At 44.2% G+C, this 24,703-nt stretch overlaps 1 protein-coding gene across 3 annotated transcripts in view; it reads right to left on the reverse strand.

The window, feature by feature from the left end:
* DPYSL4 (dihydropyrimidinase like 4) overlaps window positions 1-7,173 on the reverse strand; it is a 34,966-nt gene extending 27,793 nt beyond the window's left edge. For 2 of the 3 annotated variants that reach the window (XM_048505216.1, XM_048505215.1), the window contains exon 1: window positions 6,781-7,173. In XM_048505216.1, coding sequence (XP_048361173.1) covers window positions 6,781-7,134 — 354 coding nt within the window. In that variant the 5' untranslated portion in view covers window positions 7,135-7,173. Of the gene's footprint in view, window positions 1-4,390; window positions 4,620-6,780 lie in introns of those variants that run through there. The other variant, XM_048505217.1, reaches the window with a different exon arrangement.
* Window positions 7,174-24,703: the final 17,530 nt, after the last annotated feature.

The raw sequence follows: 24,703 nt of genomic DNA on the forward strand, positions 1-24,703 counted from the left end.
GTGAGTCCTGCCAAAACTATGTGCCACCACTGAATGAGGAGCACAGAAGTATCTGAGGGTTTACAGCCAGGGGCTGACTGACCCTTTAACTGACTGGGAAATTTCCCAGTAGGTCACTGATAGCCAGGAGTTAAGCAGATCCTTACAGTATTGGCAATGCTATGGACAACATGCAACTCGGGTCAAAAAACCATGACAATGGATGTGAGCACACTATTGCCATGGTTACCACAGCCCAGGCTTAAGCCAAGCGGCCCCTCTGCAAGGTCAACTTGGCCAGAGCTGGATTTATGCAGACGTCAGCTCTAGTCGAGGGGCTCAGATTACGTGGGGCATCTACATAAAAATAAACTACTCAGTTGAAATATTAGAATAAAGACGCACTAGGCTGGTTAATAGTCTGGGGCTTTTAAACTCAATATACTTTAGGCCCTCAGCATGTTGTAATCCAGCTCCAGACCCAAGCAAAACTGGTAACAGGCCTAGGCCCAATGGGAAATGTAGGCTCCATTTCAAACTGCTCAAAGTTTTTTTTGTTATCAGTGCTCAATACGTATGATTTATGTATCATAAATATTGTTTCGCTGTCCCACAAAATTGATCTGGAAAAAATAAAACATAAGTTGGTTTTAGTTATCTACGTTTATTTATCTATGTCTTACCTGTATTCATCTGTTATGATTTTTTAATCTTTTTAAAAATATTAATATTTTGTGCTGAAGGATCCCCTTGACTCTCTTTACAATATCAGTATTCTTTATCAAAGGGTCCTCTTTGCCTCTACCAGAAGGAGTAGGCCCTGTCAAAACTGTAGGCCAATGGCCCCCCTGTTCTGGCCGGTCCATCCCTGTCCTTGACTCTGCTTCCTTTAAAGCTATTTTAACAACCCACCCCTCCCCACAAGGTAAGCCTATTAACACAGGATCACATGAACCAAGAATAAATTGTGATTTACTGAATTATAAGGTTAATTTGGAGGTCAACTGAACAAGAACTAAGAGACAGTTGGGTTTTGTTGTATACAGCAGCCAGGATCCAAAGAAATGCCCACGCACAGGCAAGGTGACTGCCTTTTGAACAACTGACATTCCACGCCATAACACAAGCTGCTTTTTAAACCCTTCCCAGTTTCAAAAGCAATCTGTCATGAAGTCCTAGGGGTACAGTGGGATTGCTAGACAATTTATGTCATAGTACTTCAGAGCTGGATCCATGTACAAGTATGCTGTTTCACATTTTATTTCCGTAGTTATCCCTTTTTTCAACTCCTACAATCAATATATCTAGTAGTAAACTGGCTGCACCCTCCCCATTCCCATCATAAAAATGGCAAAAAGAGGTCACCCATAAATGGGGCAGGGTTTACAAGAAAACATAGTTTTGTCAATTAGCCCAAAATAAAAAAACCCAAACCATAGCCAGATGACACTAAGTATGCTAGAGAATGTTGACAACAACTGAATGCCAATTAAAAAGAATCTGAACAACCCTTTGAAGTTTTCAGACTTTTGCAGGGGAAGATATTGGTGATAGAGCAAGCTTTCCAAATTGCTACACCCTCCTGCTATCCTTCAGATTCCTCCAGCTTAATTTAATTCACAAAAGTAACTTGACAGAAATCCACTAGGACTTGAGGGAGGCACATTATTTTAACCTCCCCCACTATTTCTTCTTTCCCTTCCTTGAAAGGTCCCAAGACACTCTTTCCTTGCTTTCTTCTCTCTTTCCCACCCAGCAGCCAACCTATCTGACCCCTGCCTTAAGCCTTCTACCCTCACCCCACAACAGCTTGTACCTAGGAAAACTATGGCCCAGTTGTGTGTTCCTAGTCCACTTGCATGGTAGGGACAAGTCCACTTGCATGGTAGGGAACACGCCAGGATTTGTGGGGGGAGGGGGGGCAGGGAAGTCACTTGCCCCTTGTTCTCCTCCCACCATTATTTCATCTTTACCTCCTCCTGGAAACCCCCTTATCCTCTCCCCTTTCCCTGCCTTATTCTCTTAGTCATTAGACTAAGTCATTAGACATAAATACTTATTATTTATGTATTTAATTTATACCCTACCTTTTTCCACAGTGGGAACCAAAGCACCTTACATTACTTTCCTCTCTTCTTTTTCATCCTCATAACAATCCTGTAACATAGGCTGAGAGCATGTGACTGGTCCAATAACACTCAGACAGCCACTCTGAAGCTCTAACTGCTATGCCACCCTGGTTTTCACAGCATGGCTCCTATTAAAGAGTAGCATGCAGCCAGACCTAGATTAGTAATGGAGTCTGGTGGTACCCAGTGGTTGCTGCCAGGCCTAGGATGCCAACCTCTGGTTGAAGCCTGGAGATCTCTTGGAATTACAACTGATGTCCAGATGACACACAGCTATAGTCCTGGACAAAATGACAAAATGACAGGACTCTAGTGCATTATATCCAACTGAAGGTACTTCGCAGACTCCATTCCAAAATTTCTAAGAATTTCCAAATCTGGAGCTGGCCTCAATGAGCCCTCACTTAAAAGCAAAACAACCCTGGAAAGGATCCTGCCCTCTCTCCCTATCCTTTCACTCAAAGAAACCCAGTCTGGAAAGCTGTGGTTGCATAGCAACAGCCACTGAGGGAATTCATTTCTTCAAGTTACTAGCATTCCTGTCATCATTTTGGGGTTTTCAAACCCCCAAAGAATTTTTTTTTAAGATTTCACATTTTTCTGAAAAACTGGGCTCCTTTTCAGTTTTGCAGGAAGATCTGTCTTGTCCATTCACAGCCCAGTCACCGGATTTAAGTATCCTCAGATATGACTGACTTCATTGTTATTAGTATATAGATGAATATATACAGACAAACATAAACCCTCAGTTTTGTTTTTGTGTACTAAGTGGGATAAAGAAGGGTAAGTAAAAGTACAGCAGTATCAGGACAGAACCTTGAAGAACATGACATTGTTTTAATTTGAGGACAGGTCAAAAGTAGGTCAAACAACAGTATTGAATTTTTGCCTTGAGGAATCTTGAATATCTGTCCTGTACAGATTCATTTTGAGATGGGCAACAGAATTGGATGCAAATATCTTTAGTTACATCAATTGCTGACAATTTGTGTCCAGATATTTCCACTCAGGGGGAAGCAGAAAATATTCTAGAGTTTCCCTGAAATCCCATTCCCGTTATCTCTGTGTGGCAATCAGTTCAGACAAAATGGATGTGCTCATAACAGTGAGCAAGTAAGTAGACATGGGAAATGCAGATGGTGAGACATTATTGCGGGTTAAAGGGAGTTTGATGTGACGGAGGTTTGTGATGAAAAGGATTCCATTACACAATTTCTTTTCAAAGCTACATTTAAATTAGTAGCTCGGGTTACAGGTAATAGGAACATGTTGCCTTTTTGTCTTTGAAAAGCAATTAACAGGTAAGCGGAATCCTGTTGTTACGAAGGGCTTCGAAAAGAGGATAAAATCCTGCAGAAATCCATTTGGGTTCAGACAAGGTTACAGTCAACAAAGGAGCACATTAATTCTCTTCATGGAGCGCCTACAGTGGCATTTGCTTAATACCAGCCCTGGAGTACACTTGCATTGCTTTGATTTTGTGTTCATATATCCTGGTTCATTTGCAAGTCAACAGTGAAATCCACACACAGTCCACATTAGCTGAAGAAATCCCAGAGATCTCACCGAATATTAACAGCCCTCTCTGCAAAAAAAATCTTTCTTAATAGCTTGTCTTGATTGCTGCCACTGAGAAGCTCCCCAGACACCGAAACTAAATTACACTCCCTGACATCAGAAGAGGCATTTTAAAACCTGGCCTCCTCCATGCACGCCTCCTGTTCTCCTAAGAGAAGGTGACTTTGGCAGGATGACTTAAAACCACCAGCGTGTCTGTTCAAGCTGTTGTTCCTTTGGGAGTCAGAAATTCTTTAGTGAGAAATCAAGCTGAGGGCCCCCGAGAAGGGATAAACAAAAGGAGAAGAGAGCACCCAGCAGTGTGGAACAGAAAGAAAGGCGTTTGCAGGACTAAAAAACGCTGCTGGGATTGGGGGAGTGGAGCTCTTTTGGAGGCCTCCAAGATGATGGACCGCTCCATCTGTCCGAAGAAGGTGCTTGCTTATGAGAAGACTCCTTTGCCCGGGAGAGCTTGGACTGGCCCGAGCTGAAGAGGCCCCCATGGCGAGGCTGCACCTTGTCTCCGAATAAACAAAGCATGCTAGAGGCCCCAGTGGCAACCAATGGTGGCAGGCCTCTCCGGTCTGCGCCGCCGCCGCCACCCCACTCCCTGGCCGTCCAGCTCCATCCCTCCCAGCGCCCCGATCGTGCCTGGCCGCCCCCAGCCCTTCCCCGCCCGCATCCTTCGTCCTCAGCAGCCGGACGGGGGCCTGAGCCCCACTCACCGTGATCCGAGGGATGTTCTTCTTGCCTTGGTAGGACATCTTCCCCGCAGGCCGAGTCCAGCCCGGGAGGGAAGGCGGCGCGCGGGTGGCGAGACGGAGGGAGGGACGGAGGGAGGGAGGGCAGGTCGCGCCGACTCCGGCCGGGGGAGCAGAGGCGGCGGCAGCAGCAGAGGCGGCAGCGGCAGCAGCAGCAGCAGCTGGCGGGCGCTGGGCGGCGAGTGTGCGCGCGCTTCCCCGCCCGGCGGATTGTTCTGGCAAGGAGGGCGGGGGCGGGAGAGGCTCGGTGGCTCCCCCTGGCCCTGGCCGCCCGAAGCCTGATTAGCATTCGGCCGGCGTGCGCCACAGCGGAGGCAGACACGCCGGCCAGGCGACGGGAAGGCCCTCGGCGGCCAACAAGACCCTGAGCCCCCCACAAAGGGGAGCGCGGTCAGACCTTTCCCGGGCCATAGCGGGTCTCCAAGCTGCGGGCAGGCGCATGTCCGGCTACTTGGCCGGTCCCTTTGCGCTCCAGCTGCGCGTTTCGACACAACTGGGCTGTTCTTATTGGTGAAGGGGCTGCTGCCATCCGCCGAGAGTCCCCCGTTTCCCCCTGACGACCTTTCAGCCTGGCCTTAAAACGAGCACTTCTTGGAAGTAAAATGCCTCCTAGAAACTTGGCACCACTGTCGCCCTCCCCAGAAGACTAGCCGTAAGAAATCATAACTCGCAGCTGAAGCCGAAGCATGTTTAGATCCAAAGTCCCTCGTTCGATGGGACACCCCCCCCCCCTGCTTCCAGCAACCATAGACCTGCTGCCTTGCGGGTCTGGTTGGTCTCAATGTCAGGTCCGGCCTCCTGGCTGAGCTCCACCAGGAATAAAATCCAGACGTTTGGATATGATTCATTGGGGGGGGGGGGATCCCTTGACAAGATTTAGACCTTGGGGTTCACTTCACTTGAAGCTCTATTTCGCGCAAAAATAAGAGCCATCCAAAACAAGTGTACTGCTAGTCCTACTCAGGTTTAATCAGGGAGGTTTATTCCAAAAAAGATGTTTTCAGAATTGCAAATAAAGGAGCTCACTGCCACGAGATCGGTTGAAGATGACCTTTAATTTTGATGGCTTTTCAAAAAAGTTAGGCAGATTCCTGGAAGGGCTCTTTCCTTGCTGCAGGACTTCAACTGGGCTGTAATATAAATGCTCTTGCAGGGTAACCGCACACCAGATAGTTGGTTCTTTCTAAAAAAAAATATCATTCCGTTCGAATTCCCAGGAGGGGTTTCTGGAAAAGGGGGACCACTTCCCTTTGTGCAGCTCTTTATTAAAAGTCATTTATCAACACGAAGTGGCAGTTGACTGCTGGCTCTCTCCCTTTTGCACAGAGCTTCAGTTGTTCAGATGCAGAAGGAGGGGTGTGTAAGTGAAGAACTGGGTCTCTTTCAATATTGCTTATCCATGAGCCCAGCTTCACCATTAGAATCATCAGCTCTGCTGCTGAAGCCTTCCTTTATTGCTCCATATTCTTTCCATTCACTCTCTTACATACCCCCCCCCCATATAAATATTAACATCGGCTTTAATGATCGTAGGTGCATTGTGGGGGTGGAGGCGGCGCTGGTATTGAACATGTGGAGTGATTTGTATGTACACTCTGGTTTCTAAAGGCAAAAATCCCCGGTGCCTCTCATTTGCCTTGCATAACAACAAATAATGGATCACCCTTGTGTGATCCTACCAGTGGGACGCCCAGCTCTGGTGAGGCTCATGCGGTGCTCAAAAGCCGCATGCAAAGTGACCACTGGAGAAGCTTAGGTATTCATCCCTTTAAAGGGGCGGGCAAATCAATCTCCACCTCTCTTTAGAGACTGCTACTGATTCTCTGAAGCGAGATGAAATTAAATATAGTATTACGATGTAGATAAACGCAAAATTACATCTGTGTGAATTTTCAGAATCCCGTGGCGGTTTGGGGGAACGCAATTTATTATTTGTTCCAGATGTGGGTGGTCCCTCTAACATTATTTATGTGCGGTGCTGGTAGGAATAACTTCCTTGCCGTGCCGCTCTCCTTGGTGCTGAACATGCGCATAGGGGAAGCAGTATAAGTACCCATTTCTGGAGCCAGAATCACACGCGAAATGCTTCTCCCTCCCTCCCTCCCTCCCTCCCTCCCTCCCCCCCGCTTAGGGCAGGGGACTTGCTTTAAAGTTTACTCGCAAACTTCGAGCGTCAATAAATAGGCTCCTGCAGCTGGGGGAGGAGGGGAAGGGGAACTGGCGGTTTTTAAAGCACGAAAGGAAAAATACGTCGGGGAGGGACCTGAGGCGCAGCTTTAAGGAGAAGTCCTAAAGTTTCGCTCCTTCTTGGACTTCTTCCAAAGGCCGTCCCCAGAGTCTTCTTTCCCCGTTACCTGATGGCAGCCATTGGGTAGGTCCTCCGCTGTTGCTCCAAGTATAGGGGGGAAAGCCGGGGACCCCGCGGGCGTGAGGATGGGGGTGCTCCGGCTCCCGCTGCTGGCTTCGCTCTTCCCCTCGGAGTCGCTGGAGCGCCGGCTGAGAGTTGCGCGGCTGGACGGCTGGCTGTCTCCCTTCCCTCCTCGGAGAGACTCGAAGTCCAGAGTTTTATTCTCAAAGGCCCCCTCCACGTTGCAAAACATGCCGCCGTATTTCTGCCGGGGCTGGGGGCTCCCGGTGCCCAGGGAGGCAAAGTAAGCGGGCAGTTCCTCGTCTCTCTTGTCCGGCTGCCTCTCCCTCCTGTCGGTCATGGCTGCTCGGAAGGGAAGGCGCCTGCCTGCCTTGGACTGCGGGGGACCTGAGAGTGGAGTGAAGCGCTGCCCTCCCGGAGGGCTGGAGAAGTCGCGCTGGGTGGGGAAGGGAGTGTCCCCGAAAGGCTCAGCCCGACTTGACTTCTCCAGGCTGACGTGTGTGAACGCCTCGCCAGTGACCCGACTCGTTAGGCAGGGAGCGCCATTGGGCTCCCGCGGCAGCCCGACGGGCAGGGAGCTGTCCGAGGGTTCTGGTGCTGAAGCAGCCACCCTATCACTTCATCGAGCACCCATCCTCCTGTGAGCACCCATTGCTGTCTGTTATGCGGCTTTGTCTCACGTGTGGCCCATTTAACTCTCTTGGGAGCTGGTGTCTGTGGATCACAGAATGTAGTCTACACAAAAGAAGTGTAATGATAGCTTACATTGAGCTAAATGTACTATTCCCAACAGTCATATATGCCTAAGTAAGATTTTTGTTTACATTGAATGTCAGCCACAGGCAATAAGCTTGGTTTCACATAATTCCCACCTTTAAAGCTTATAAAGCACTACAGCTCTAAAACAGAGCTGCTGGACATCATTGCACAAGCATGCTGTAATGTATGCAAAAAACTTGGCCCAAAGGTGTTTTAATTTTTTTTTTAACCCTGAAAGTGGAGAAACTATAAATTCTTTTTGGGCATGAAATCTTTTCTTGAAGACAAATTCTCTGACATAAAGTATCAATTTAATTTTTTTTCGTTATGTATTTTGTCCATCAAACTCATATGCCGCTCTCCTCCTTAAGGCTCAGAGCAGCTTACATTCAAGATTAAAATAAAATACATTAATAAAATACATTAAAATAAAATACAGTCCACTAAGCCCTATAGCTGGTGGCATTCCTCACAACCCTCCTCCCCTTTCCTGAGGAGAGTCTGGCTGATGCTATGTAGGAGGCCAATTGATGCAATGGCCTCAACCAAATGCCTGGTGGAACAGCTCTGTTTTACAGGCCCTGCGGAACTCTTTCAAGTCCCACAGGGCCCTGGTGGAAGTAGGTTGAGAATTCCACCAGGCTGGGGCCAAAGCCATAAAAGACTCAGTCCTAGTCGAGGCCAGGCGCACCACAGGGGGGCCAGGGGTCACCAGTAGTTTTGCTTCCGTTTATTGGAGGACACATATGGGGCAATAGGGGGAGAGCCGGTCCCTAAGATAAGAGGATCCTAGCCCACTAATGGCTTTAAAGGTTAAAACCAATACCTTGAACCTGATTTGGAACTCCACTGGAAGCCAGTGTAACTCTTGGAGCACCAGGGTGATATATTCCTGCGGTGAAATGCCAGACAGGAACCGTGCTGCCAATGTACTGAACCAGTTTTATACGCCAAATCAGTGACAAGGGAAGACCAGTGTAGAGAGAGTTACTGTGACGAATGCATTTATCCTGCATTCAGGTTACAGGGTGGAGCCGCCCCTGAAAGAGTTAAGCCCTGGCCAGCCCTGATTGGGCAGAGAAAAAAACGCAGGTACTATAAATACTGTCAGCGAGAGTGCTGAGGGGTTCTTCTTTTTGGTTTTTTTGGCTCTGACTGAGCGTTTGTGCCTTCGGGTACTTTTGAGGCAGAGTGAAGAGAATCCGCAAAGATCTCTCACTTCTGTGGTTTAGGAATAGCTGAGGAAGCTAATCAGTCACCTAATACCCTGAGTTTGGAGGAGAGTGTCCGCCCTCAGGTGTTTTGGTTTGTTTTTGAGGGAAACCTCTAAAAGTCCTAAAGTCTGTCCTCAAAGTGAACATCAGTCTTGGGAGGCCCAGTTCCTGGGGCAGAGAAGCCAGATTTTGGGAGTATGGGAGAGGGAGGCTGTTATGCCTGAATCCCACTGGGCGTAGACTGGGTGTTTTATTTTGTGGTGAGGTACAGCGGACTGAAGTTTTTATTTTTAAGAGGGAGTGTGAAACCTTTCAAAGAAACATCTTGTGTTACACTTGTGCTGGATAGGAGCATGTGGATGCAATAGAAGCAGCAAAGTAATCTTTCTTGGCCTCCTTTATCACCAACTCATGCCACCCCACCACCCCAGTCCCGTGTTCGACATTGGTGAAGGCACGCAAAACCTGGGGGAGGGGGCAAGCATGCTCAGAGCAACTGTCTCACCCTCCTTAACCCAGGTTTCCATGATGAACGCCAGGTCTCCATCTGCTGGTCCTTGAGAAAATCCTGAGGACAGAGGCATAGCTGCAATGGGGACATCCAGGCGGCTCACCCTGGGTGCCACCATTGCAGTCACATGGCAGGGGTGGGGGCAGGGGCGGGCATGTTGGGGACGTGTTGGGGCATTTTGGGGGGTGGGGCAGGGGTGGGAGGGGGCACATGGACAGTTCATGCCCTGGGTGCAGTTCCCCCTCCTTTTGTTACTGCCTGAGGACATTGATCTTATTGTTGATAGACCTGGAATTCATCAGCACCAATGATGAAGCAGGGAAAACCCCTTGCCCACAACCCTCAGATCTGGGAATAGGAATGAGGTCAGAATGGGGATGAGTCATATATTGTCTCAACCCCCTTCTCTCATTGGGCCTCATTCTATTGGCATACTTTCCTAACCCCATAAAAACTGGGACCCATGACCCTTTATCAGCCCCTATAGTGGCCAGTCTCTCCCCAAGAAACAGGTTCATTGCTTGGAGTGGGCATCTTAGCCCTGCTCCATTGCTGCTGTCATCTTGGATCCCCCAACCAGTCCCCAACTGGGCAGTGCCCTTGGGCAGCACCCTCGTGTTGCTGCTCTTTCACCGCTGCTCAAGGCCGCTGCCTTGAGCTGATGCTGCAGTGCCTTTTATAGCCTTATATAGCTGCTAGGGCCCTTCTTCCATAGGTATTCCAATTGGGGTGGGTGGGGTAGGACGTAGCAAGGGGGAAAGCACCCAGCAGCAGAGGCATAGCAAGGGGGGAAGCACCCCATGCACTAATGCGTCCCCGCCCTGCCCTGGAACACTCTCGCCACACCCCCACAGGGGCGCGCGCCTGGTGCATCGCTCGTCCCCCACCTCCTTGGAGCTACACCTCTGGCTGGCAGGTAAGCAGGCTCTCTGCAGGCAGGATTGACAGGCTGGCTGCCTTGGGCTGCTTCTGCCTCAGCAGTGTCTTTTTCACTCATTCCATATATTGTTAGAGCCAGTAACTAATACTGTAAGCTAATACTGTAAACTCAATCAAATGGTCTATTCATATTACTAGTATCACATTGAGGTACCTCATAGCTAGTTCCGTGAACAGAAAACTATGTCCTGCAACAGATGGCAGATGGCAGCAAAGCAGTTGGTGGAGAGGGGCTTGGTGCGGTACATCTCCCACAACTGGCAGAGGGTACTGACGTATAGCAGGGCTCTTGGGAAGAGGTGAGGATCCTATAAATATATAAGTGAATGGAAACCTAACTCCACTTGCCACCATGAAAGAAGAAAAAAGGAAACTTCATGTGCTCTATATACTAGAAAGTTAAAGTCCTAAACAACGTCTATGAAGCCCCTAATATATAATTTTGAAATTCTAACACAACATGGTGAGCACAGCCACAAAATGGCTGCCACAAGAGGCCAAGCCCACAACAAAATGGCTACTGCGATTTACTTCCAGTTGTCTTATGGTAGCAGCTGCTACAAAAGCAACTTAAAAAAACTCCAGTGGCCAATCAAAAACTATGGTGGGCAAAAACTCTACCTGGCTTTGTTCAGTTTCTAAAAATACTTGGCAGACACCAGGAAAGATATCAGCAAGTGACATGGGACCCGTGGACACCATGTTGTAGATCCCTGGTGTAGCTTGTAAGCAACCAGTGTTGGGCATAACAGGATGACTTTGAAGCATTTCTATGCTAAAAGGAAAAAAAATCCATAAGTTTAAAAGACTTTTTTAATTAAAAGTTTACAATAATTTATGTACTTTACAAATGAATAAAAAGTCTCTGATATATAGCATATGAATCACAATACAAAAATATGTGTAAAATTTTGTACATACAAGCCGATTTCAGGCTCCTCAATTATATTTTAGCACAGAACCAAACATTATGGATTTAGTACATGAATATTATGAGATTACAGTACAGAACACAAATAGAATATGGCATATTTACCATGGGGGGGGGGGAACTATTGTATGTTTTTTTTAATTTACAGACATTTACAGTAGCGTTCTTTAAATAAACTGTACAATTAATGTGTCATTTTCATATACATATTTACAACGTGATTTCCTGAGTCTAAACTAAATCCATTTCTGTTTAGAAACTACCCACTATAAGGGTTTAATGGTGTCATTACAGATGCAAGGTAATTTGGCACCCATCCACCAAAACTGAATGAATAAGCAGTGGGTTCTTCCCCCATACACACACACGCACACACATAACAGGTATTTATGTTAACAAGCTGTGTAAGGCACTCGAGGATATACTGAAGGCTACAGATATTAAGCAAGCTGAATACTTTTAAATAACAGCAACAGTCCTTCAACAGCTTGACCTACACGCATAGACTTGAAATACGTAACACACAGTCACTGACAAATTCAGCAGCAGTTCAAATGGATTTTAGTTTAGACATGAGATTAGAAAAATGAACCAGGAGACATGTGCTCTGTAACTGGTGAATACAAGCCACGTTACCAGATCATGTTTGCAATACTTAAAACAGTCAACATGTATGATAGCGTTAAGGCTTTCCTGAAACGCTGAGTTTGCTATTTAATGCCGTAACGTTTTATGTGCAGGCTATCATGCCAAATTTAAAACCTGGACATACCTACAGACCTTTCTGGCAGAGGACGAAGCAGGGAAGATCTTCCGAGCTGACCAACAACAGCTGAAGAACACAGATGAAGCAGCCTTATACTGAATAAAATCCTTGATATGTCAAGATTAGTGTTAGCTGTTTTGACTGGCATTAGTTTTCTAGTGTCTCAAACAGTGGTCTTTCACACCATCTACTATTTGGTCCTTAACTGGTGGAGATGCCGGGAATTGAAACTGGAATCTTCTGCATGCCAAGCAGATGCTCTACCATTGAGCCACAGCCACAGGGGCGTACCGTTGTAAAGCCCACCCCACCCTACAGCTGTGTCTACCTCATAGCTGCACCTGAGGGTCCCCCCCCCCCCAGTCACTCACCACACTGCCACTCTGCTGCAGGAGCCTGCAGAGGTGCTAGGCTGCCTCAGGGCTCTGCCAGGTGCCCTGGGCCTGCCTATGATGTCATGGCCAGGCAGTGCACTGCCAGCACATCCTGGTCAGCAGTGGAGGAGCCTTGAAGCTTGGTGTGCATGTGGCAGCAAGCAGCCACAGCAGCGAGACAGGCCTGAAGAAGTGGCCAAAGAAGCCGCCAGTGAGCGTGCATGCTGCGTGTATGCCGATGAGTTGCTGCTGCTTGCTCCTGGGTGAGAGGCCGAGGGGGGGGATGGTCCAGTGCACCCTCCACATGACACATTAGAGTGGTGCCTAGGTAATTTAACCCCTTGGGTCCCCCTAGATTTGTTACTGCATGGCCATTGCCCTGCCTAAGTTTATTTCTTTTCTGTTACAAGTATTTAAAGCCTAGGCCTGCCCAGAGATGGGAGTCAAAGCACTAGAACCCAGAGAGAGGAAGACCTGCTTTGCACTTTGAAGCTTTTTCTGCCTGTCTGCCTATTTGTTTTTTAGTTGTTAATTGATATAAATAGAATAAATACGAAGCTTTCATTGTGAGCTGCTTCATATATGGTGACATGTAGGTAGGAGGAACATGCTATGGGATATGCCTCAGGCGTGTTCATCCTACCTGATATCTCATAGAAAATTTATAATGAATTATGCATACATGCACAAATCCCTATCTGAACAGGTCCAGTTTATGCAATCTCTCCCCCATTTACATAAATAGAAGGGAAACTCCAGTAAGGTTACAAGCTATTTCAGCAGATAAATATTTGCAATTGGAACAAAAAATTCAATTCCTTCCTTCCCATGTACTGAATATACAATGTCAGTGAAGTAAAACCAGTGCTTAAAAGATGATGTATGTGAATTGATTTAACTGACAATTGTCCTGACAACTGTACCAGTTGTTGTTCATTAGTAATGGGCAAGCTCTTGCTCAGTATTTAGAGATCAGTTGAAATTAAACTGCCTCAGTTCAGGAATTCCACTGCAGATGCAAGAGCAATGTTGATTGGTTCCCTATTCAGACTAATGAAGACCGTGAAACAGTGTAAATATATATTTGTGTCTTCAGTATTTACGTATCAAGAGCACACTTAGGACCCTGGATTGGACAAATATGTCAAATCAAAGTTTTGGTCCCTCCCACTGCCTGTCTAAAGATATAGAAATGAACTCAGGGAAAACAATAAAATCTACAACTAAATGTTTGTGACCGTAGTCATTTATATGTCTTGCACATTGATGTACATGATGGAGAACCACAGTGGAGATATGGAGTTATTATTTGTGCATCATTAAAGGATCACTTTTCTAAGTGCACTTTCAGAAGTACATCACCTTGACATTTGGAAGATCTACTTCCATACAGTGCTCGACTTCTAAAGCATGAATTTGGGCAACATAATTTTGTCAGAAATTCCAAGTGACGCTGGAATCAGAAAAGAAAACTGGGAATGCACCACTTTGTGTGGGCGCATGTGTGCATGCATGTATGCAATGTAACCATTCATATCCTTCAGTCCTGACCAAGATCTATGTGATTGTGGATACTGGAGAGAAATCCCCAAATGGCAAAGTATTGGTATCACATTGCCTCTTATGGGTTTGGGTGGAAGGGGGGGGGAGTTTTTTAAATTTTCCTACTCCCTTCTCAAGAGAAGGGGCTAAGCTGCACATCATAATACACTGTCAGCCATGGATGGGAAAATAGATGTATCTGCCTTTGATACTGTCCCAATGTCATTGACACATCGGTGAAATATCTTCTTTTCGAATCCTAGTGTCATGTTCGCATCACCCATTCTAAGCATACCAGTTCAACATATTTTAACTACATGTATGCAGTTCATAAAACTGTTTCCTCATTAGCCTTCTGTAGATTTAATGGAACTTACACCTAGGGAAGTTGTACAGGAATATATTATAACCAGGTTGATAAGGTAGGTCTGACTGATCTTGTTTCTTTATTTAGATGGTTCCACCATGGTAAGTGACACAGGGAACAATCCTAAATAGGTAACCTCAGATGTAAATTCCATTGTATTCAATGGGGTTTACTCTCAGGTTTCAGTTACAATGTAGTTCCCAGAGTTCTGCAAAATTTCATGTCACCACCAATCATAAGGTGAGCAGAGTGCTACTTACCCTGAAACTAGAAGAATCAGTGCCAGTTTTTCATTTTAGGATCAGTAAAATAAAACTTGTAACTCAGATCCTATGATTCCCTTCCGTTAAGCTTGCCTTTGGTAGACAAAGAGTTCATCTGATGAGAAAAAGACTTCCTCTGTTTTCCATTGGAGGAAGGTTTTCTTCACCAAAATTCATTTTCTTCAACACATAACAGAGGGTAGCAAGTTGGATCCAACCCTATGTTTTCAACCTGTACGCATGTTATACAAATATACCACCTACATATCTAAGTAAAAGAAATCTCAAACACATTCACTGAGCCATTCATCTATGTACAAAAACAGTACCTCTCTACATACAAACAACAGAATTGTTATATACATGGACTCTTATTTACATGGTTTTCTGCCCCAGACAGATGAAGTGGAAGTTGACAATTACAGGGCCATGGGATGTACACTGAGCCATATATACAGCATGCAACAACATGGCTGAAAAGAAATTCATTCGAGCCAGTTTTTCAAATACACTCATCTTCTCAAATTCTGCTCAATGCATCATACGTTACCATGCATATCCAGAGCAATAGCAGGATCTGAATCCCTAAGTCCCACTGTTCAATCAGACATTTAATTTAAGGCATTTAAAAAGATGCCTGCATAGCACGTTCTGTCAGTCTTTAATGAATCAGTCCACTGGTATCTCGGATAGTGTTAATGAGGTTTGCAAGAAGTGAAGATGTATCCACGGCTGCTGTGTAAGTAGACATTGCCCATTCAATTTAACAAGTAGGCATAGTAGGGAATAGCAGATGTTTTCAGGAACTAGATATTGCTCCTATCAGCCCCTACCAGCATGGCCAATTGGCCATGCTGACAGAGGCTGATGGGAATTGTAGTTCCTGAACATCTGGAGAGCCGCAGGTTCCCTACCCCTGTGCTAAGGGAATGCAAATGCCCATATGAAGTCACCTGGCCAGCGAAGTGAATGAAAAAGCCCTTGTGCACAGGACCCTCTGTGTAAGCATGGGAAGCTCTTGTATGTGCAATAACTGGTAAAATCGGGGCAAAGATTGGAGAGGGTGGTCCAACTGAATGACACCTTCATGCACAAAACAGAGAAATCACAGATACTCATTTGAATGCACAAGTTTTAAGCACTGCTTGAGAACAGGAGTAAGGGATCATGCTGAAGTTAAAAGCTACAAGGAAAAAAGCTTTTAGGGGGGGTATGAGTGTCTGGGTGTAGAATTCAGCAAATGCAGCAAATAAATTGATACTTAATGATGGACACAATCCAGCCAGAATGAGACCTCTGTCTGAGTCTTGTTGATTTCAAAGAGGGATTTAGGTAGGTGTTAAATCTCACTTACTGAAAGTAAGTCAGGTTGAATGAGTCATGAAGGAAAGGAGCTGACTCAACAGATCTCTCCCACCCCCACCCCCACCCCCACCCCCACCCCCACCCCGGTCCCCGCACAGCATGCTGTGAACCTAAACTGCTGTTCCTGAAGGTTGGTTGGAGATCTTTCAGGAACATAATGGGATGAAGCCCAATGTCTGCAGCTGAATGGGAGATCAGCAGGAGATCTTGCCTCTCCTCCTGTGTGAGCTCTTTCATGAATGGATCAGAAAGGAGGGAGGGAAGAAGGGACAATCCTGTTTATTTCTCCTTCTTGCTGAAGCCCCCTGGAGCAGTTTTGGGGAGCACAGCTGACTGTAGGAGGAAAGAGAAGACATCTCTTCCATCCATAATGGGATCTTACCCTATGATAACAGATGGTACACTTAGTACACTTGCTAAAGAGTTAACTTACACTGAATTTTGAGTAATGAAACATGCCTACGATCTGGCTCAATGCTTAGCTTTGAGTGACTCATGCTGGATTTAGGAAGAAACTATGCACTATGTACTATGAACATGAAAAAACCAACCAATGCCTTTATATGTTTCCAGTAAGAAGGTACACTTGGTTTCCCTCTATTTAGTCAACAGTTACATCTGTAGATTTAGAACTTCTTGCAATGCTCAGATTGTGCTACTGTGTCATTTGGGTGCACAGTATGTTTTTTCCATTGTATCCTTTATTATTCCTCTCCCAACTATTTAATAGTGTACATTATTGGTGCCCAGTGACAACTCAGAAATGTTAATCTGTAGATCTGCAATGCCATTGCTAAATTTATCAATGCACAGATTTTTTGAAGTATTGTATTGGGATTATCTATCCAATAAACACATGACCAGAAAATAGGTACTGTTTGGTTTTCTGAACCATTTGGTTGTTTCTGTCTCCTGGGATCTCATAGATCATAGTGGATTGCTCTCATGAGGGACCATATTTAATTAGAATTGGTGACATCCACTTCCTGATCCGAATCTGGAAAAAGTAGAAAAAAATACAGTAAGTATAAACACATTTTATGATATAGGTAGTGTGGTCCATCAAACCCAGACCACCACCATGTATGAAGACCTGTTCAAGGCTTCGAGAAATCTTTGCACCGTTGCCTGGCCCTGTAAAAATGTGGAATTGAGTAGGCTACAAGGTGTGGCTGGTAAATTTGATGGGATACAGATTATGCTTGCTAGGCAAAACATAGTTATTCATAGAAAAACAGTGTGTAAATTTTCAGATATGAAATAATTTCACAAAACCACTAGAGCAAAGAGCAAATCTTGATGCACCATCAAATAAGTTCTTAGGATGGTTCACTTGACCAGTTTACTGGTCCAAAGCCATGGGTTGGGAACCCAACCAACCACCTGGCTCCCTGACTGTAAGGAGACCCAGGGAACCATGCTTAGGCGTGGGGACGGGATTAATGCTCCCTGCATACCATTTTCCTAACAAAGTGTGCCTCCCAACAGTTATTATCCTTGGTCAAGAATATTCCGGAATCCATAAAAGACAGGAGCCCCATTCTCCTTATGCCACATCCTCGATCCAAATCAGGCAGCACATTTTTAGGTCTTAAAAATATCAGGTAATCTATGTTTATGGGATGACTTTGCTGTTGTCTTCCCACTGTAAACCCAGCAAGCTGGGTACTCATTTTACCAATCTTAGAAGGAAGGAGGGCTGAGTCAACTGTGAGCCAGCTACCTGACTGTGACTTCAGCTGGGACCAAACTCAGGTTGTGAGCACAGCTTTGGCTACACTAATGCAGGTTGCCATTCAGCGCCACCCTGGGAAAGGCGGCATTAAAAAGTTTTACATGATTAAATAATACTCAAAAAGAAACCAAAATTAAGCAAAATAATGTTCTGCTCTGAGCATGGCTACTCCATGACTCTGCAAATTGTCTACTACAGATATATGGAGGTTCACTGGGGATGAACAGATTTCCCTGATTCCTTTTCTTTGTTGTTCTAGTATGCTGCTGTGCTCTGCATTCTGTTTCATTCTAAATTCTAATGAGAATGTCTAAAATTAATTTCAGAACTGGAGCACACACTCCGCATTTCAAGTCATTTTTGTCTCCACCAAATTATATTGATAAAATGCTGCAGACTAGTAACCTTGAGGCGACAGTGTGTCTGTTCACATTAAGATTCTTTACACCCAGCAGTTTAATAATGTGCACATATGCAAAACACCAGACAAAAGACTCTTAATACAACCATATGAACAATCACATCAAAATGACTCTTTTTTTTGTTTTTGCAGTGCACTCAAACACATTGGTAAAAAAGAAGGGCAAGTTGCATATGAACTGAAAGAACTCAAAGTTCTGGCAAACTGTTCATGTATAGTAGCATGTACAACATTTGAAAATAATGAATGGAACCATGGGGTGGAGTCTTACTGGCTCAGTTCCACTTCAGAAACAAGAGCATGTAATTTGGAACCCCATAAACAAAGGGGGAAAATTGGATGAAAATTTCAGAGGCACACTAGTGGCCCCATCCAGAGGGAGGGCATGAATCTGCCATTGGGAGGGGCACGGGGTAGTGCCAGTGGATTTGCCCTCCCTGGGGCACTTGCCCCAGTGGAAGGGGAGAATCCACCTTTGCACCTGCAGCCATTGTGACGGTGGCTGAGACTTTCGACTTACACCACCTTTTTAGTAGGGTAAGTCCATTGAGTCCAATGGGGGCTTTCTGGCAGGGGGAAGGCTTGTTTGTGTTTTTAGCTTCCCCACAATGCTGGAAAGCCCTTGAGGGAGTGGTGGGCTGGTGTGGCCACGGTGCAGCATCTGGGTGCCTTGCCATTTGGATGGGGCTGCTTGATATACCAAAACTGTTATTAGAAACACCCTTTGTATAACGCTAATTGGAGTCCAGTAACATCTTAGAGACCAACAGTATTTTCAGGGTGTAAGCATTCAGGAATCAAAGCTCCCTTTGTCATATGCCTGTATGCTTCAGCTTCTGAAAACTTACACCCAGAAAACCTTGTTGGTCTCTAAGGTGCTACTGGACTTGAATAGCTCTTCTACTGCAAATCAACGTAAGTGCCCTCTTAAACAAGTCTGGGTATAAGGACTGAATAAATACACTTGTGGACTATGGTGAGGTATCATTTTTCATATTCCACATTCTACTTGAGCATTCTGACTTTAGCAGAGACTCTCAGACACTGATGATTCCAATGAGCACATGGAACTCATATACAAGCTTCCCTATTCATTTCAGTGCTAGGAAAAGCAGCCTGACTGCATCTTCTCTGTACAGACAAAATTATTTCAGCCACTGAAATGAATGGGAAAACCTATCTTCCTAGAGGATTGGACTGAAACCCTGAGTTTCAATCAAGACATACCCTTCAGTTGTATCAGAGAAGCCTTGTAGTGAGTCATTTATATGATATAAAAATAAATACTAGAGTTGAAACACAGATCCTGAGGAGAAAAAATAATATATTCAAGGAGCTTTATTACAGAAACCCAAGTGAAGATGTAAAAACAGGTCCATAGTAGTCATTATGAGACAGATCGATTTTATTTTATGTCATTTACTTTATATATATCCCACTTTTCAATTTTGATGGCAGTTTGTTAAAGCTCAGCAATCTGATATCAAAATCACATTTCCCATGATCATGCCTTTAGGAAAAGGATAGGAGAATAATGGTGAATGGATAAAACTATTTCCATTTGACACTCAGCAGATGGTCCATCTGTCCTTGCAGTCAATTCGCAACTGGGCTTTAGATGCATAAGCCACCATATGGCTTAAGAAAAAGCAAACACACACTGTGAGTGTCATAAATAGGTTATTTTCATAAAACTATTTGGGAAGAGGGGATGGAAATAGAATAAAACTATGCTAACAGCACAATAATTTTCATTTTCTCGTGATTTTCTGGAACAGCTGAAATCTGTGTGTATTTGCAAGGCTTTCTCGGTTCCTAAAATTCATGCTTTCTCATTCATAGGGAGCAATGCTTTCTTTTATCAATCACTAAATTTATTCTTAGTGGAACTGTTCTGAAACTGACTCTTGTAAACAAAAGGAACAAGGTAGTGTGGCATTTCTCATGGAAGGAAAATGTGCTGGGGAAAACCCCCTGAGATCAAAGTAGAACAGATTATTACAAATATTAAGTAATCAGGACATAAGAATAACCCATCCTGAACCAGTATCATTCAAGTGGTCCGGGAATGTGGAGTAATATCCCAGTTCTGGCAGCAAAATTACCACAGTATACAGTGCACTTAACAGCATCAATGAAATACCCCTGGTGAGGTATTTACAAACCAAAACTTTGTATAAGTAATTCTATTTCCTGCTCCATTTGCTGGCTTGTAAAGGCACATGTATTTATTGGTCTTTGCTTTCGGGGGGGGGGGGGGGGCACATCAGTTCAGTCATTTATTTAATATATGTGCTAAAACTGTAATCTCAGAAGAAATTGATTCAGAAAATCTTTTTCTATAACAATTGACTTCTTGCTACAATGGAGACTGGCTACCACTACCATGCCTTCTTCTTTCATCCACAAGACATATTTTTAATGAAAATGCTAATATTGAAGTGCAGCCAAAGATCATCAACTGTGTAGTCAGTACTGATCAATTTCACCATCATTCATAGCCCTTAAACATGTTGCTAGATTTGCTGAGAGAATACATTAGGTTGATCTCTCTGTGAAACACAGCTCACACTAGAGTTGCTCTTGAAAAAGGTTGGCACAAACAGACCAGCAATGTTATTTACAGTTATTTATACAAGCCTAAAAACCATAGAAACAATTGTCACTTGTAAGGGGACAGGAATGTGATTTTGGATCACTCAAAGCCAATCAGCTGGCAATAGAGGGGTTGTCTGTTAAAGATTAATGTGGGCTGCAGATATGTCTGTACAAAAATTCTAGGTTCTTGTAGGTTCCAGGTATTATCAGGGTTTTCCCCAGTCATTCTAAGGAAAGGAAAATTTAGCTATCCTCCCTACATGCAGTAAAGCAAACCAAAGAGGGGCAGAGACTTAACTATTATGAGTAAAAAGATTCATATATATATGTGTGTGTGTGTGTGTGTGTATATATATATATACTGAAAAAGATTCAGTATGTGTGTGTGTGTGTGTGTGTGTGTGGATGGATGGATGGATGGATGTGTGTGTGTGTGTGTGTCTGTCTGTCTATCCATCCATCCAGTTAAAAACAACAACACAGGTGGGGCTGTTTATAGCCTACATTACAAACACATTTCCACAAATAATACAGATGAACATAAAATTCAGTTTTGAACCCTTGACCAAATGTGTTTTGGCCAAACGGCCTTTCTCAGGTGATCCTCACGAATCAGTCCTGTCCTCCCATCATTAGTAAAGAAGCTATTGTAGAAGCTAATTGTAGTGAAGAAGCTTATTGTAGCTAATCTTAAAATACTGTAAAAATATTACCAGACAGGGCAAAGATGGAGGGGTGGGTGAGACCCCTGAACCAAACTTCACCAAACTCAGGTGGTATCATCAGGACAGTCTCCGAATGAGATCCTCTCTACCTGCCCCCACCCCACTGCCCCAAGAAAAATGTGCAGGCTGCTTACACACAGAAATTCCCCACTGGCTACAATGGAACCACTGTGGAGCACAGAATCTGCCAGGCTCTCCAGTAAACTCTATGGTAGGAAAAATTAATTAACTTTTAACACCATAGATTTCAACGGGGTTTGCTATTATACCCAGCTGGTTCTGTGGTAGAGATTTCAATGGGGGATCGCTCTGCAGGGGTTGCTCTGGGTAGGGGCAGTTATTTCCTGCAGGGCTGCTGGTGTGAGTCTCCTGAAAGGAACCAGTCAACTTTGCTAAAGTTTGCGTGAGAGGGGCAAATGCTGTGGGCATCCAATTGAACCTGATGCCCACAGAACGAGTGCCCAGCCATCCAGACTTCAGCAAAGTTGGCTGGTTCCTTTGAGGAGAGTCATGAGCAGCCCTGCGGGAAATTAAGCACCCCTACCCAGAGCAAGAACCCCCACAGAATCCCAGAGGCGTAATTTGACTGGCAGCTTCTTTTTGAAGTGTCAGGTGAAGAAGACAGTTTCCAGCATTTGGCACCTAGCAGCCTTGGAGATTAAATCTTGAACCTTCTGCAACTGAGGCTCCTTTCGCACATGCAGAACAATGCACCTACAATCAACTTTCAATGCACTTTGCAGCTAGATTTTACTGCGCAAAATAGCAAAACCCACTTGCAAACAATTGTGAAAGTGGATTGAAAGTGCATTATTCTGCATGTGTGGAGTGGACTGACACTTGTGTTCCATCACTGAGTCATTACCCATCTCTGCTAGACATACAGAAAATACAGAAAGGAAGCTTTGTTTGTACAGAAGTGCTATTGAACTGGAAAGATCTAAGGAAGACTCTTCACTGTGTCATACAGGGCTGTTTTGTTCTAGTGGCAAGTGCTGTCAATTAGGGTTCTCAAGGCAAGAGGCATTCAGAAGTGGTTTGCCATCACCTGACTCCATGTGGGCTGACAGAGTTTTGAAAGAACTGTGACTGGCCCATAGTCACCCAGCAGGCTTCATGTGGAAGAGTGGGAAATTGAAACTGGTTCTCCAGATTACAGTCTGCCCTTCTTAACCACTACACTGGCTCCTCTAGGATAGTTAACAGTTACTTAAAACAAGAAATTCCTAGTGCTCTGAGATCTCCTAAGTCTTATTGAAATAGATTGGAACATTTGAAGGCTAAATATAAATGGCAACATGGAACCTAGGTTCCAAAAATCTTCTGAGAACACATCAGGACCTGCTCTTATTCATATGCTATCCTGTAAAGAAGGTTGTTAAAATGGATTTCAAAGAGCAGATCCCATTTAGGGCTGTTGTCATTCACCAGTCTTTATGGGTTTATGCAGGAAATGAAGCTATGGGTAATACGTTGAATTACCCATATGGGTAATACGCTGGTAATATGTTGTAACTCCTTTGAGATTGCTAAATGAGCAACATACTAGTAAAAGTGAGGATGGAAAATGACACAAGAAGTTTCATCATTATTAGGACCTAAGAAGATTGGATTGGGATGAGCTCTAAAAGTGTGGCTTGTAAAAGAGGATATAATGTTGAGTCACTCATGCCCAGAGATTGTGCATTAGGATGTTTTACAAGCTAACAAAACAACAACATCCATCCCGTTCTGGCTGTGCAATCCTAAACAGAGTTACACCCCTCTAACCTCAATGAAAGAAATTAGTTTGTGACAGTGGAACTCTATTTAGGGTTGCACTTTGATAAACCTAGTAGGGAATATTCTTGAGAAGGATACATTGAAACCAGTGGGAAATGAATTATGTACCTCTCAGATCAAACCTGAGTTTGAATTTAATCTTTAACATCCCTTCTTAATCCATTCTAGTCTGAATTAATCATACTTAAACTGATATCCTAAAATTCAGATATATAGATACTATGCTCCACCATTTAGTATGATGGATGAAATAGTTCTATGAGAGGCAAGCAGTAGGGTTTTTTTTAACTAAACATATAGATTCCAAGGTGCACTTCATAAGCATTTTGCTAAATCCTTTGTCTTGAGCTATTTTTATGCTGAAATCAGGTTAGTGGTTTATTGTGTGGTTTATAATTCAAATAAAGGCCTTGAACATCATCATTCATTGGGTTTTTTTTTGTAGGTGGGGTATGCTTAGAAAATGAATAAATAGCTTGGAATTTGCAGATTCATAAATGGAGCAAGTTCAAGGAAAGGATTTCGTTGTTGTTTATATTCCCCTTCCTACCTCAGCTTCTTGCAGACCTTGAAAAGTCACTGCTGGAGGCTGGGAACCCTTAGGAGTGGTATGTGACATGAGCTAGGTAACTGCTAAAAAGGAAGAATGACAGAAATTCCCCCACCTGTTGTACAAATTGCAGACAGGCAGCAATACTTACAACTCATGTGCCATATCTACTTTCCTGAAGATTCTCCAACCTCCAGAAGTACCTTTTTGGGAGTTATAGGAGGCTGCTTTGGAAAAGAGGCAACAATCATTTAATAAAACGTACACTACTTTCAGTTATATAGGACACAGCAGGGTGAAACGTGATTTGTTCTCCTGATGTGTAGAATACATGACCAATTTTCTTAATTTGAACAATATAAAATACCTGCTTTTCATCATAATTGTACTTCTAGGCACTTGAACATTAGCAAGAGACTTGAACATTAGCAAAACCTCTTTTCTCTATGGAACATCTATTTTTAATGTTGTGTTGTGCAGAGGTAGAGCACATGTGCTTTTGCCAATGTTGAAACAAATCGAAGAGTTTTCTGCAAGTATACCTTCAGAAAAAAAGTGCTTCAACAATTGTTCTAAATGTTCTAGTCTATATTTAACCAAAGAGATGTACAAAATGTTCAAGGTTTAGGATCTATTCCATTGGCCATGCTGGCAGGTGCTGATGGGATTTGTAGTCCATGAACATCTGGAGAGCCACAGGTTGCAGACCCCTGATCTATTCTAAAGAAATACAGAAATTCTGAAAGGTGTTCCATAAAGAAAAGAGTGAAAACTTGAAGTGATTACTGATGAAGTTTAAAGTGGAAGGATCATGGACCAATGAAGGATTACAGCTGAAGACAAAAGTAATGATTCTTGGGGAATTACAGAACTTTGTTTGACCATGAAGAAACTGAAATTGTTAAAGATTTCCCATGCTGTGACTTCATCATCCACCTTAAATTCTGATTGGTTTAAGGCAGACAATCCCAGCAACAGGAACATCTATAAATATATTAGTCTAGATTGGAGGTCTGTGCCAAGTCTGATACTAAGTGCACACTCTTGCAGGTTGTATCAAGAAATGG

The sequence above is a fragment of the Sphaerodactylus townsendi genome, linkage group LG08 (genome assembly GCF_021028975.2).
Source record: "Sphaerodactylus townsendi isolate TG3544 linkage group LG08, MPM_Stown_v2.3, whole genome shotgun sequence".
Taxonomy (NCBI): domain Eukaryota; kingdom Metazoa; phylum Chordata; class Lepidosauria; order Squamata; family Sphaerodactylidae; genus Sphaerodactylus; species Sphaerodactylus townsendi.